At 32.5% G+C, this 16,399-nt stretch overlaps 1 protein-coding gene across 1 annotated transcript in view; it reads left to right on the top strand.

The window, feature by feature from the left end:
* Nucleotides 1-3,092: 3,092 nt before the first annotated feature.
* Nucleotides 3,093-16,399, top strand: part of LOC143054790 (von Willebrand factor A domain-containing protein 5A-like) — a 43,861-nt gene continuing 30,554 nt past the window's right edge. The window contains exons 1-9 of the mRNA XM_076227845.1: nt 3,093-3,301; nt 6,319-6,521; nt 7,874-8,108; nt 9,277-9,479; nt 11,482-11,593; nt 13,719-13,820; nt 15,269-15,395; nt 15,710-15,851; nt 16,104-16,183. Coding sequence (XP_076083960.1) covers nt 3,241-3,301; nt 6,319-6,521; nt 7,874-8,108; nt 9,277-9,479; nt 11,482-11,593; nt 13,719-13,820; nt 15,269-15,395; nt 15,710-15,851; nt 16,104-16,183 — 1,265 coding nt within the window. The 5' untranslated portion in view covers nt 3,093-3,240. The remainder of the gene's footprint in view (nt 3,302-6,318; nt 6,522-7,873; nt 8,109-9,276; nt 9,480-11,481; nt 11,594-13,718; nt 13,821-15,268; nt 15,396-15,709; nt 15,852-16,103; nt 16,184-16,399) is intronic.

The following is a 16,399-nucleotide window of genomic DNA, read 5'->3' as shown; positions in this document are numbered from 1 at the left end:
TATAATAAACTTGCAAAATGCATTATTTGTGATTCATTGTCCAGAAAATACAGACACAAATTGTGAAATACAAAGAACTGAAATCAAACAAGAGGAAACAAAATAGAGTAGTTCAGGGAAAGCTTGTTCGCGACCTAGAATTCTGAGTGGGTCAAGCGTTTAATTAAAATCCATGCGAGAATATGCGAGATTTGAATGAACTGGGGGCAAAGTCATATATAGTACACATCAATATTCAATATTCAATAGGCGTTTATTGGTGACACTAAATAATTTTATTCTCTTTAGCTTTTTTTCGGGAGAATATAGATAAACAATCTAAACCAAATGACTGTCATGTAAAACGGAGATTTTTGAAAAGTTGTTGCTGGTCATAACACATAGTCGTAATGAATGATATTATACGATGTATTCAATAAAAAAATAACTGTGGCTTCATAAATGTTATGTTTTCAATATTGTATTAATAATCTGATCGTTAAACCTTGGAACAGTAGATACGTTCCTAGTTCAAAACATAATAAAATAAGTTCCCATAAAATCAAACAGCTACAGCTAGGTCATCATATGGAATTAAACTCTTAGCAAAAAAGCCACACCGGCACTAATGAGATATACGATGTCTTTACTCTGACTGTTGCATTTTGAATAAACAGGTGAAAAGTCCAGCGCAATGTAGAACAAAATAGTTTCAACATTCATATATCATTATCATGATCTTGACCTGCATGGATATGCAACTGGACGATTAAACAAAACGGTTATTGATGACTGCATAAAAATCTTCAACCTCAGAAAAAACATGAAATTAACTGTTCAGAAAAACGAAGTTCATCTTGTAGTAAAATACGGAAAAATGAAAATAAATATTTGCAAAATTCTGCCCTGGATACTGTATTTTGGACAGAAAGAAGCTTCTGTCCCAATTTCCCAAAAATCCTTTATGTTTGACAACGATTTTGATGTAAAACAAAACTTTAACCACAGACTGAACCTGCATGTATGCTGAAGTAGTCGGCGTGAATGCTGACGACGGAATCTATGATCACTAAGTATCGCTTTCGCGAAACTTGTCAACAAGAAGGATGTATGTCAAAAGATCCAAGTAGGCAGCTATTTCACTCATAAATCTTAAAGACCTCCTTGCTTTCGACAAGACGACAATAATTGTTTTCTTTTTGTCTAGGGGGGGGGGGGGTTCTTTTTTCTATAGTAATTGTAATATAACAACACTGTTCATTAAAAGTATGTAATCAAATGCCAAACTATATATATATACATGTATATGCGAGAAGTATCTTTTTTTTCTGTTTTAGATCTTATTAAATCTCATTGAAATTAACTAGATATTCTGTATACAATATTAATATATATCAATATTATATTGAATTAAGTACAAAAAAAATTATGTAAATTCAATACACGCATGCAATCAGGGCTAGCATTTTGAACATATATTTTAATGGTACCTAACAGTCAGAACATGATTATGATTATTAAGGGTATATTAATTGTGTCTAACTGTCGCCTGGTGAGATTAATAATTTAAGGTAAAACTTTATGACACCATATGGCCTAGGCAGTGTTGATTGACTTTTATTTTTATGACCTAAGATCAGTGCCTCAGATATGGTAATGAAATAGCACCCGTACCTTCTTGAATATACAGACAATCTGCTAAGTGAACATCACAGCATGAATCTGTCCATTTTTACGTAAAGGTAACACTCAAAGTCAGGTGACATATATCAAACCGTTCCTTTTGTAATCAGTAAGATTAATTAACATAACGGTCAAAATAGTCTGCTTTAATATGTCAGTGGAATCTTCAGCTTTAGAAGAATGTAACAAACTTTGTATTTATAAAGGATATAAACTATTTGGTTTTGAAAGATACTTAGATTTTCATTGTAATGTATCTATATTAACAAAATTGCGTAGCGGCACACTTAGATTAAATGTTGGTCGTTATCTGAATACTCAAAGAGAAAATAGAATTTGTATATGTTGCAATATGAATGTTTTGGAGGACGAATATCATTTTGTTTTATCATGGCCAACTTATAGATCTGTGCGTATAGAATTTTATATTTATTCTACTGTTCTTGGCCAAATCGGCACAAGTTAGATAATTTATTCTAAATCTCTGACAGTAAAACTTTGCAATTATTAAATGCAGCTTGGAAAATTAGATCACATATGATTGTCATAATATTATTGTTTACTCTGTAACTTCTGTTCTCTGCTGTCTTAATATGTTTGTCATATATTGTATATATTTTCGTTTGCCATAGCATGTATATGCTTCTTGAAAATAAAGTGTTCATTAATCTGACTGCAGTAATTACGATGCCGATCTGAAAAATCAATAAACTGATAATGCCCCCAGTTTATCAAATCTCGTATCTAATTAGTCGATAACGCAAAAGCACGATCGATCTTGCACATGCGCATTGTTTCCCTGAACTAGAGTATTAAAATGTGAATATTTTTCATATTTTAATTTGTGAATTGCATCATTTAACAGTTTAACGACATTTGTCAGGTTTATGCATATTGATTGAAGATTAAAGGAAATCAATGACAATCTTTAGTTTTCAACAGGTGATTATTTACCATGATTATGTTTATTATGGCGCGTGTAATTGTATAGTCTGACGCGTGTACAAATTTGAAGGTGTTAATTGGATGTTATTGTAGCAATAAATCAAGGGACACGCGCCTCATTAATCTCATTTGATGTATCACATTCTGTGTACCTTAGGGTGAAGCAAGGACTTATAACTAACATACTCTGACTTAGCGGAAAACAGATATACATTATCTTAAACATATTCTTTATATTTAATAAAAACTACACAATCCCTTTCTTCTTCCCCAATGGTTAATTTTTTCATCTATAAATATTATAAAAAAATCAATTTCTTTCTTCCCGTATATTAAAAAAAATAATTAAATGCATATTTCTTTATATTTAATTTAAAAAAAATGTTTTCTTGTCGCTAAATAGTCTTCTTGTCGCTTCTTGACGCTTCTTGTCCTTAATTAGTGAGACTTGTGTTTAGACATTCCCAACAGTTATAAATAGAACAGGGATTTCCAATATGGTCGAATGTTGTTATTGAGCAGTTGTCGAGTTGAACTTAAATCAAACAGTTAAATCAAAAATGCATTGACATTGTAGTACACAACTATCAAAACACTTACTTGAAGGCAGCTCCTTTAAATAGAAAACAGAGAATGTTTAACAATTTCTGTACAACCTCCTGTGGTTTGGTTTGCCAGGAAAGTGGACAGGAAGGTATACAGCTCCTCGCTCTGGCAACTCGTAAACAAAACAGCAAAAAAATGTCACGATTTGATTTGTTTAACTAGGGGTGTAACCATTTATAATCAACGAAGCTTAACTGACTTATCAAAATCTGCTCCATTTTTCATGGGTGCGACTTTTTACCCCAATTTACTCCAACATACCCAAACAGTTTCCTCATAATTTGTTTGAATTTTCATTTTATTTCACATTTCAATCTTATGTTTAAAGCAGTGTCTGTGCGTAACCCTCATTCGGGTATGTTAGCCAAATTTGCCTTTGTAAGCATTAATTGCGTATCTGTAACCGATTTTTTATATAAATAACACATAGCTGAGATGGCGGGTGATAGAGCAGATTGTAACCCCAAGAAACATTGTCAACCAGGGTACCAATCTGCTTTATAACCCTCTCAGCTACATGTTATTTAATTTATACTGAATGTCCTATCATCATTTTCTTTTACAGATTAATTGTATTTTAAAAGTATTTTCTATGACGTCATGAACGTACATAACAACGTTACAGTAACGGGTAATATTTAAAAAAACAGCTAAAGTTAAGCAAGATGTTTTATTTTTTTTATTTTGACAGTCAAATAAGAAATTCTAAGCAAAAAAACATAGAACTTAAATTAATATAAAAAAGAAGATGTGGTATGATTGCCCATGAAACAACTGTCCACAAGAGACCGAAATGACACAGACATTAACAACTATAGGTCACGTACGGCCTTCAACAATGAGCAAAGCCCATACCGCATAGTCAGCTATAAACATGATAAAAGGCCTTGTATATAATTACTTGATGTAAATTCGATTCATTTTTCTTTAAACTGTCGATTTTTGATTGGTCTAGACGAGAGAGTAACGTTAAAAAAAAATGTCACCCTCTCAGCCATGTGATAGAGTAAATTAATACCCTTGTATAACTTATTATACTTCACATTAAAATGCCATATTATTTGGATTGGCTTATACGGTATAAGCCAATCCAGATATGGCATTTTAATGTGAAGTACAATAAAATAAACTGTCACATGATCAGGAAATGAAACATGAAGTGAAAGATACACGAAAAATATAAATGCAATGCACGTTAAAAAAATAAAATTATACTGAATTTGAATAAATATATATATATTAAAAAACTTAAGTATGAAAGTTATTTTCTAATCAAATTCGAAACAGAAACATTAAAATATCTAAAACAAAAGGTTGAATTAATGTATACACAAACTAATGTGCATTATCATTTAATTTATATTTTTCTATAAATTACATTAAATACAAATAATGATTTGCCATTCTCTTCACTGAATTCACACAATCAAGAGATTTATATCAATTACTTTTGTGTATCTTTCATTATAAAATTAGTTGCGGGTACGCTTAGCCTACGAAGGCCAACTGGCTATGCATACCCACATGCATAGACACTGCCTGACTGCCATTTATTGTAATGAACATAGTTTTACATGTTGGAAGATAAAGATATCTAAACGCTGTGTAAGTTTAGAACCACAAATCATAGACTTCCTATAGAAACAGGACGGTGGAATGGTATAGAATATCATTATATTCTGGAATGTAAATTATTTGAAAATGACAGAAAAAAACTCATTGATAAAAATTTGTGGCAAAGGCCAAATATTTTGAAATTCAAAGAAATAATGAGTTGTACTAACAAGTTTAAATTAGAAAAACTATGTAGATTTATACGCCAAATAAATAAATCATTTGTTCTGTGTGTATTTAACGATAGTTAGTGTATGCCTGTGTGTATGTATGTTTGTGTATAAGATGTTATTATAAATAAGTTTGTTTTATTGCTATATGTATGTATATCTCTGTACCGTTGTACCTTATGATTTATGAGATTAAAGATTATTATTGTTACAATTACACTAGTTCTGTTCATCTGACTGTCATCTACTTACTATCACAATATGACTTTTTACCCCAATATACTACAATAAAAGGTTTCAGTACAATGTTAATATTAATCATGTTCATATTTTGGTAATATTTATTTCATTTTAACAACCCTGTACACGTTTGTGTTCATTTAAGAGTTTATAAAACTGTAGTCAATGCATACATTGTATCTTCTTGAGGTTAAAATTAAAGACCAGAATGCTGACTAGAACCAACTTAAAGATAACCGCTTAAATTTTACAATAGTTTAGTTAAGTAAAGCTTATTTGAAAAAAATAATAAAAAATATAGGTCAGAGATGATTTAAAAAAGACATTTCAATTTTAATGCAAAAAAATGGCATTTTTTTCACCTAAGGGAGATAATTTGGAGCTTTTCCAATGGTATAAACATTTGAAAAGTCATCTGGGGCCAAAATGAATCGATTTTTTGGTTGATTTTTGTACCTTATCATAAAGTCACAACTAGTACATGTAATAGTGTAAAAAATAAAACTTGTAATGTAAAAAATAATGTTTAAATATTTGCTGAATTTTTAATACCCCTAAAGCCTCCTAAGGTACATGTACAATGTACTTAATCTAGTAGAAACACCTACATGTACATTGTAAAATAAAAGACACAAAACATATTTAATATGATAGCTAAAGCTAGCTCATAAAACAACAGCAATCAGAACCTAAACTGCATGTTATTTTTCTATTGTACATGTCTATTATTTGAACTTAGAATTATTTTTAAATATGGAATTTGCTTGATTTTTTGTTATTGAAATTTTTAATAAATTCCATGATTATTCTATACTGAAATGTTCTATGCTGCGCACAACACTTAATTTCTATTACAAAGAAAATAGTATATTTTCAATTGAATGTACTGTGTCGTGCACTGAACAGTCTATCTAACCAAAATATATTGTATGAAAAGTGTTATTTAAAATCGCTCAAAAGATCATAATACAAAATAAACTTGGAATTTATAAAAAATTTCAAACACAAGAAATTATGCGAATTCCATAATTAAAACTAATTTCAAGTTCAAATAATAGCCTGTTATGTATTGTTTTTGCAGTTGCACTCCAGAGTATAACAGTAAATGTAACAGTAGGTCACATGATCAGTCATGTGGAATCAGTTCTGTCATACAAAAATGAGGGACCAAATGCCATTGAGGCTTTATTCAAATTTCCATTGGATGAGGGAAGTGCCATCTACAAAATGGAGGCGGAGATTGATGGCAGAAGAATTGTTGCAGAATGTCAAGAAAAAATTCAGGTATTTGATAGTAATTATATGAAAATAAGAAAATGTGGTATGATTGCAAATAAGACAACACTCCACAAGAGACGATTCACGAATTGACACAGAAATTAAAACTATAATAGGTAATTCTTGTGTATAATTCTGAGTTTAGTTAAACATCCATTATCACTGAACTTAAGTATAATATTTTTAAGAGGCCAGCTGATGGACGCCTCCAGGTGCGGGAGTTTCTCGCTACATTAAAGACCCATTGGTGGCCTTCGGCTGTTGTCTGCAAAATGGTCGGGTTGTTGTCGCCTTGACACATTCCCCAATTCCTTTCTCAATTTTAACTGTAAAGTCTTCAACGATGAGCAAACCATAGCGCATAGTCAGCCATAAAAGGTCCCAAAATGACAAATGTAAAACAATTCAAAAGAGAAATTTAATGACCTGATTTATGTACAAAAAAATGAACATAAAACAAACATGTAACACAGCAACAAACAACAACCAACCACTTAATTACATGCTCCTGACTTGGGACAGACACTTACAGAATGTTTGATTATTCTTTTGTTGTTAATGTTTCATTTGCATATTCCCAATAACTTTTATTAATATATATTCTAATGCAACTGAACGTTTGTAACGTTCATTTTGATTGGATAACGTCACTTATTTACATGGCATCAATTAACAATTGATGCTATGGGACATACGCGCAAGCGCAGACGGCATATGACAGATTTTAAATACATGTTTTAACGTTGTTTCCTGTCAGTTTCATTAGAATGGAGATAAAAATATTGTATTTTAAGCTCCGACGGCATCAATTGGGGATTTGATGGTCGCAAATACCCGTTTACTGTCTCCGCTAACGCATTGCCAGTAAACTTAATTTGTGACCATCAAATCTCCAATTGATGCCTTCGGAGCTTAAGATACAATACAATTATCTCCTAAATGACTTCACATGCACAAAATCCTTCATAAATCAACCAAAATCAATTTACTGTACAGCCTTTCGAAAAGAGTTTGTGTCTGAACTTTAATCTTCATTTGTTTAATAAAAAAAACAAAGGATATATAGAGTATCAATCTTTGACACACAATCAGTTCATGCACTATAAGCATTGTTACCACAAACCGATTACACAATGAAGCAAAGGCACAGTGTTATTTTGCTGTTCTTCACCTCAAAGTCAAAGTGAAGCCTTCAACACAGATCAAAAAAACTCTCACCTTACTGCAAGTTTAAGACAGCCCACTCACACCAGCTTGATCAGACTTACACAACATCTTTCAATTGGGTTAGTCAAAATAATATTATATAATATAGTAATATTGCAGCAGAATGTTTATTTTTCTGTTTGTAATTTTAGGCACAACAAACCTATGATGAAGCAAAAGCCAAAGGAATGACAGCTTTTCTTCTTAGAGAAGATGAAAACTCTGGTGATATATTTAAGTGTTTCCTTGGAAACCTTCCATCTCAGAAAGAGGCTAAGCTCACCATAGCATATGTCTCAGAACTACAAAGGGAGATAAATCGAGCAGTAAAGCTTACATTACCAACAGTACTGAATCCAAGATATCATCAAGAAACTTCTATACAAAGTATGATTTAATCCCTAGATGTCATGATACTCAGTAAAGCAGCTTATTTTTGCAGATGTTTTATTTCACATTTTGCTCTATTCTTTTTATTACCCAGGCCACTATAGATTCACATTTTCAAATTTACTTGATTTAATGAAAGATTCAAGTAAAAATTTCCCTACGATATATTCATGTTATTTTTCAACTGGCAAAAGTCCTACAAATTAATTGCTTGCGAAAATTAGTTGGTGTACAGCACATGCAGTATGAATGTCTAAATAAATGCAGACACTTTTGCACACAAGTGTAAATAAGTTGTAAAGTTGCACACGGGAAGTTTATCACTCTTCAAAATTTAAAAAAAGAAGTAATTTTAAAAACCAATTTTTAATTTAAAATAAAAATTATTTATGAGGGGGAGGACAGGGGTAAGGGAGACAGGGAGAAAGGGGGTAGGAGAAAGGAGAAAGGGTGTGGGAGAAAGGAGAAAGGGGGTAGGTGAAAGGAGAGGAAGGCTGGGATAAAGGAGAAAAAGTTGGAGAAAGGAGAAAAAATAAAATATCTCTCCTTTTAAAAAAATTTCTAATATTTAAAAAAAAAATATCTCAAAAGAGATGTTTTATTCTAATGGGAGAAAGGAGAACGGGGGTAGGAGAAAGGAGAAGAGGGGTGGGAGAAGGGAGAAGGGTACCCCCCTGTCCTCCCCCTCATTTATAAATACAAGAGTATTGTCAGTGAACATGAGCATGAGCATGCAGCAATATATCATAGTCAACATCTGCTTATCCTTCCATTGCATCTTACATTACCTCAATATATCACAGTCAACATTGACAAAGGGTCTGCTTATACTTCCATTGCATCTTACATTACCTCAATTCTTATATGTATTTGTGTTGAATCTGATTTTCCATGTTGTGTCTTGTCTAGTGGTTTTTTGTGTTCTGGCAGTTTTTCATGTTTTTACCATATGGCATGGTCAGATTGTCATCAACATGATTAATTTATGATATGTTCTGACTTTGTTTATGTGTTACATATTTCATGTATTTATTTTACGTTCTTTTTTTTTAATTTAAAATAAGTCTGTTAGTTTTCTCGATTGAATTGGTCTCTTGTGGAGAATTGTCTCATTGGCAATTGTACTACATCTTCTTTTTTATATTTCCATTTTTTATCATTTCAGATAGAGATACTGGTTTCTCAGGCTTTGGATTTTCTGCAAGTCCTTTCCAACAACAACCAGATCAATTTACAGAGTCAGGAAAGGGAGGTTACTCATTCAGCCTCACTATCAGTATCCAATCACAATTCAGGATTGACAAAATAGAATCAGAAACTCCAGAACTTACAGTATCAATAGAAGAACCAGATAAACTTAGTGCACAGGTACTTATATTATAAGCTAGTTTAAAATCCCTCTGTTGATGTTGGATACCTTGCCCGAAGGTCCAAGTGAGCTTTTCTCATCACTTTGTGTCCGTCGTCCGTTGCAGTTGTCATTAGCTTTTACAAAAATCTTTTCCTCTGAAACTACTGAGCCAAATTTAACCAAACTTTGCCACAATCATCAATAGGGTATCTAGTTTAAAACCAACCAAGATGGCCACCATGGCTAAAAATAGAACATAGGGGTAAAATATAGATTTTGGCGTATAACTCTGAAACCAAAGCATTTAGAGCGAATATGATGGTGTAAAATTGTTTATCAGGTCAAGATCTATCTGCCCTGAAATTTTCAGATGAATCAGACAACTGGTTGTTGGGTTGCTGCCCCTGAATTGGTAATTTTAAGGAAATTTTGCCGTTTTTGATTATTATCTTGAATATTATTATAGATAGGGATAAACTGTAAACAGCAATAATGTTCAACAAAGTAAGATCTACAAATAAGTCACATCACCAAAGTGGTCAGTTGAACCCTTAAGGAGTTATTGCCCTTTATAGTCATTTTTCACAAATTTTTCTTAAATTTTTGTATCCTTTTACAAAAATCTTCTCTTCTAAAACTATTTGGTCAAATTTACCCAAACTTAGCTACAATCATCATTAGGGTATCTTGTTTAAAAAAATGTGTGCGGTGACCAAGCCAACCAATCAAGATGGCGGCCATGGCTAACAATAGAACATAGGGGTAAAATGTAGATTTTGGCTTACAACTCTGAAACCAAAGCATTTAGAGCAAATCTGACAAGGTGTTAAAATGTTTATCAAGTTAATATCTGTCTGCCCTGAAATTTTCAGATGAATTGGACAACTGTTTGTAGGGTTGCTGTCCCAAAATTGGTAATTTTTAAAGAAATTTTGCCGTTTTTGGTTATTATCTTGAATATTATTATAGATAGAGGTAAACTGTAAACAGCAATAATGTTCAGCAAAGTAAGATCTAAAAATAAGTCAACATGACCAAAATGGTCAGTTGACCCCTTAAGGAGTTATTGCCCATTATAGTCAATTTTTAACAATTTTCACTAATTTGGTAAATTTTTGTAAATTTTTACAACATATTTTCCTCTGTATCTAAATGGCCAAGTTTATTATAGATAGAGAAAATTGTAAGCAGCAAGAATGTTCAGTAAAGTAAGATCTACAAACAAATCACCATCAGTAAAACACAATTTTGTCATGAATCCATCTGTGTCCTTTGTTTAATATGCACATAGACCAAGGTGAGCGACACAAGCTCTAAAGAGCCTGTGGTTTAAGTTCATTTTAAATTTTCTTCTGATGACTTTTAAATCACAATTTATTTTGAATGACAATATACATTTATATAATTATAAAATGTTATCTACCAGTACTACATTCTTCAGTGGAAACACTATTATACAAGATTATTTATTTCTTGGGATGTAAATGACATTTGTTTATGTTTTTTTTTTTTTAATTTCCACCTTCAGCCTAGTTTTGTCAAGCTTGTGATGTACCATAAAGAATATAAACAAGACATAAGGATCCAATGTATTCTATCTTTTTCGACTTTAGGTTCAGTCTAAGATTTAAGATAAAGATAACTTGTTTAGCATACATGGAAACTTGCAAAATCATGACTTACAAAAAAGCATGATTGAAGTAAAATGGTATTATTTTATTGATTATTTAAATATAATTTAATAATCATGATAAACAACATGTTTTTGACTTTTTTGGTCAGTGAACACTATTTGAAACTTCTTAAATCATATATAATATATATAGCAAGTATCCTTGGTAGAACATAAATATATATATCTATATCATTTCCAGTGGAATCTACATGATTCAGCATCCATTTATCCAAGTTGTAAGCAGTCTCCCATGCCCTTAATATTGCTGCATGATAATTTTACTGTATAATATATTTTCAAGTAATAAAAAAGATAATTAAAACTGATACAAATTTGTCACACAGGCTACCTATGCTACAGAAGATTGTAAACTATCCACAGACTTAACTTTGTACATACAATATGAAGATGACAGTCAACCAACAGCTATCATAGAAAGAGGGTCAGCAGGTCAAGGTAAGATGACAGTCAACCTACAGCTATCATAGAAAGAGGGTCAGCAGGTCAAGGTAAGATGACAGTCAACCTACAGCTATCATAAAAAGATGGTCAGCAGGTCAAGGTAAGATGACAGTCAACCTACAGTTATCATAGAAAGAGGGTCAGCAGGTTAAGGTAAGATGACAGCCAACCTACAGCTATCATAGAAAGAGGGTCAACAGGTCAAGGTAAGATGAGAGCCAACCTACAGCTATCATAAAAGAGGGTCAGCAGGTCAAGGTAAGATGACAGTCAACCTACAGCTATCATAAAAAGAGGGTCAGCAGGTCAAGGTAAGATGACAGCCAACCTACAGTTATCATAGAAAGAGGGTCAGCCGGTCAAGGTAAGATGACAGCCAACCTACAGCTATCATAGAAAGAGGGTCAGCAGGTCAAGGTAAGATGACAGCCAACCTACAGCTATCATAGAAAGAGGGTCAGCAGGTTAAGGTAAGATGACAGCCAACCTACAGCTATCATAGAAAGAGGGTCAGCAGGTCAAGGTAAGATGACAGCCAACCTACAGCTATCATAGAAAGAGGGTCAGCAGGTCAAGGTAAGATACAGCCAACCCTACAGTTATCATAGAAAGAGGGTCAGCAGGTCAAGGTAAGATGACAGCCAACCTACAGCTATCATAGAAAGAGGGTCAGCAGGTTAAGGTAAGATGACAGCCAACCTACAGCTATCATAGAAAGAGGGTCAGCAGGTCAAGGTAAGATGACAGCCAACCTACAGCTATCATAGAAAGAGGGTCAGCAGGTCAAGGTAAGATGACAGTCAACTTACACCTATCATAGAAAAAGGATCAGCAGGTGAAGGTGTTACATATACATGAAGGATCTGCAAAATATATTAGCACTTGATAAATGTTATGCATCTTTTTTGGAATTTATCTTTATCAGAAAGATTCAAAAGCAAAACAAATGAAAGCCAGTAATATATGAATAAAGCAAAGCAATATGCTCAAAAGGAACATGTTAATAACACATTTTAGTTGGTGACAATTGAGAGAAAATATTTTAATCTGCATGTCACTTTAAAGCCATTTATTGAATATAAACACAGAGAGGTATTCCGAATATATTTTAAAAAAACACAACTTTAATGTGTATGTACAAAGGTGTCAGTATTCACCTCAGAAACTTAAAAAACCTTTGAATAGACTTATTAAGAAGGGATATAATTACGATACTGTTGTCAAGTCATTAAAGATTGCATATTTTGGCGTTAATATTGAGTCACTGATAAGGTCTTTGCGTCGGAACTAAACACATTTATTCTAAAAACAGTTGTTGGCATGACACGGGTTATGTTCTTCTCATATATGTTATGATGGTATGATACTAAACCCCTAACGGGAAGGATTGTGCCTGATGTACATATGATGAAATCATAATCTTTCAGTCAGTTTAATTGAAGTCTGAAGCTGGCATGTCAGTTAACTGCTAGTAGTCTGTTGTTATTTATGTATTATTGTCATTTTGTTTATTTTCTTTGGTTACATCTTCTGACATCAGACTCGGACTTCTCTTGAACTGAATTTTAATGTGCGTATTGTTATGCGTTTACTTTTCTACATTGGTTAGAGGTATAGGGGGAGGGTTGAGATCTCACAAACATGTTTAACCCCGCCGCATTTTTGCGCCTGTCCCAAGTCAGGAGCCTCTGGCCTTTGTTAGTCTTGTATTATTTTAATTTTAGTTTCTTGTGTACAATTTGGAAATTAGTATGGCGTTTATTATCACTGAACTAGTTTATATTTGTTTAGGGGCCAGCTGAAGGACGCCTCCGGGTGCGGGAATTTCTCGCTACATTGAAGACCTGTTGGTGACCTTCTGCTGTTGTTTTTTATTTGGTCGGGTTGAATATGAATAATAATGAATCCACAGTATAGTTATTTAAGATTGATTTTGTATTAAATCATCATTAATGATAATGTACTGTGTAAATGGAGAGCTAAATAAATAATAAAATTGGTGTCATTATAACTGGAGCTATGTTTTCAGAGGGAAAATGAGTAGGATGATGTGATCTCAGAATTGTTTATAAATTAGCATGAGTTATGGGTCCTTTATTTGTTTATTTTTCTTTTGCAGATGGTATAATGAAATCTGACATGTTGCTGCTGAATTTTTACCCAGAATTCCAAGAGATCACCAGTAAATGTGGAGAATTTATATTTGTCATTGACAGGTCTGGTAAGATCTAACAAATACTATAACACTGAGTTTAAATATACCATTTTCAAATATACATGTTAAAACTGCATAAAAAGACTGAATAAGAAAATATAAGCAAATTATAAATATTTGTCTCAAAAATGATGTATATGTGTAAATAAGATGATGATTAAAATGTCTTTTCAACTTCCAATGGCAAAATATGAAAATGAATATGTCAGCCATACCTTTATGCTAGACCCACATTACTGAGGCAATTATATATAAGACACGTCTACCTAGAAACATTGTTCTGACTCAAACTGAAGCATAAAAATGATATGTATTTGCACCAATTTTCTCTTTCCTTTAGAATTTTGGCTTCTAATGTAAAAATGTTTTACCTAAATTTTTCCTACACTGATCAGCTTGAAGTCAGAATAACATGTCTCATTTTTACAGCTATGTGATATCTATTTGATGGACAATAGAAACTTGTTGTATTAGCATTGTTGGAAGAGATATCAATTAAGTTATAAACTTTCAATTGTGTACTTTTACTGCCAGTTATAATTGTTTTAAGGTAGAGAAAGAAAACTCTATGCTATGTGTGTTGAACTTTTGTTTTGTAGGAAATGTGGCAGGTTACAATGTTGCCTGTATACAATTTTTGTATTGCACTTTTGTAGGTAGTATGGCAGGTTACAATGTTGCCTGTATACAATTTTTGTATTGCACTTTTGTAGGTAGTATGGCAGGTTACAATGTTGCCTGTATACAATTTTTGTATTGCACTTTTGTAGGTAGTATGGCAGGTTACAATGTTGCCTGTATACAATTTTTGTATTGCACTTTTGTAGGTAGTATGGCAGGTTACAATGTTGCCTGCATACAATTTTTGTATTGCACTTTTGTAGGTAGTATGGCAGGTTACAATGTTGCCTGTATACAATTTTTGTATTGCACTTTTGTAGGTAGTATGGCAGGTTACAATGTTGCCTGTATACAATTTTTGTATTGCACTTTTGTAGGTAGTATGGCAGGTTACAATGTTGCCTGTATACAACTTTTGTATTGCACTTTTGTAGGTAGTATGGCAGGTTACAATGTTGCCTGTATACAACTTTTGTATTGCACTTTTGTAGGTAGTATGGCAGGTTACAATGTTGCCTGTATATAATTTTTGTATTGCACTTTTGTAGGTAGTATGGCAGGTTACAATGTTGCCTGTATACAATTTTTGTATTGCACTTTTGTAGGTAGTATGGCAGGTTACAATGTTGCCTGTATACAATTTTTGTATTGCACTTTTGTAGGTAGTATGGCAGGTTACAATGTTGCCTGTATACAATTTTTGTATTGCACTTTTGTAGGTAGAATGGCAGGTTACAATGTTGCCTGTATACAATTTTTGTATTGCACTTTTGTAGGTAGTATGGCAGGTTACAATGTTGCCTGTATACAATTTTTGTATTGCACTTTTGTAGGTAGTATGGCAGGTTCCAACATATTAAATGCAGTCCAAACCTTGATGTTACTGGTGAAAAGTTTACGAGTTGGTTGTTATTTTAATATTGTCAGTTTTGGCAGTTCCTACAGTACACTGTTCCAAAGGTAAATTTAGACAATACATTGATTAAAATACTGCAATTATCCTGCCCATATGCAAATGGTAAAATATTTGAGCACCCCATATGCATCATATTCTCTATTCTTTATTTTTTTTGCCCTTAGTTCTGAACTTTTTACTATATATTATCAATTCTGTAAGCCCTATTCTGCCCCTTGTATGTTATAATACTCCAAATTCTCTCACAAGTGAATTATGAAAATTGTGAAATTCAACAAGCCAAATTAATTTTAGTCAAGGTGTTGGGTACCACCCTTAGACTATTTTTTTGTGAAATGATTTAAGTTTTATCTTTCAGGAGTGTTATATACAACAAAGAGAACATGGCAATAGCTGTCAATCACATCAGTTCAATAGAGGCTAATATGGGGGGAACTGAACTAAATAATCCATTGCTGAAAGTCTTTAGTGAACCATTAGTACAAGGACATCCAAGACAGGTATTTCCACATGGCACAAAAAGTACTCACAAAAATAAATGTGAAAATGGCAAAATTACCACTGTTCAATCAATTAAGTGAAAACAAATCTGGGTCACAATAAAAAACCCTCAAAGAAAACACATCAAATACAAGAAAATAACAGAACAGCAGATATGCTGAACTGCAACAACAAAAAAATGCACACATAAATGTTTTACATTGAGGATACTTATTCTAGATATTGTTAATTTTCATTTATATTTTTTCCAGTTGTTTGTTCTCACTGATGGTGCAATTAATAATGTTAATCAGACTTTAGAACTTGTGAAGAAAAACTCTAAAAAAGCGAGGTAAATACTCATTAAAAGATAATGTCTGAAGCAAAACTTTGAAAGTATATTTATTTTTATTTTCAGTATTTTATAGTAATGAACCAGATTACATACTGTAAAACGAGCTATTATAGCAGATACTTTATTTCACGTTTAGGCCTTACAAGACTATTTGGCGGCTATTTAATTTGGCTATTTTTAATTTTACTTGTTGTAGTTAAGGTGGTTCCTAAC

The sequence above is a fragment of the Mytilus galloprovincialis genome, chromosome 12 (assembly GCF_965363235.1).
Source record: "Mytilus galloprovincialis chromosome 12, xbMytGall1.hap1.1, whole genome shotgun sequence".
NCBI lineage: Eukaryota > Metazoa > Mollusca > Bivalvia > Mytilida > Mytilidae > Mytilus > Mytilus galloprovincialis.
The sequence above is the reverse complement of the archived record's forward strand: the minus strand, read 5'-3'. Positions and strand labels throughout refer to the sequence as shown.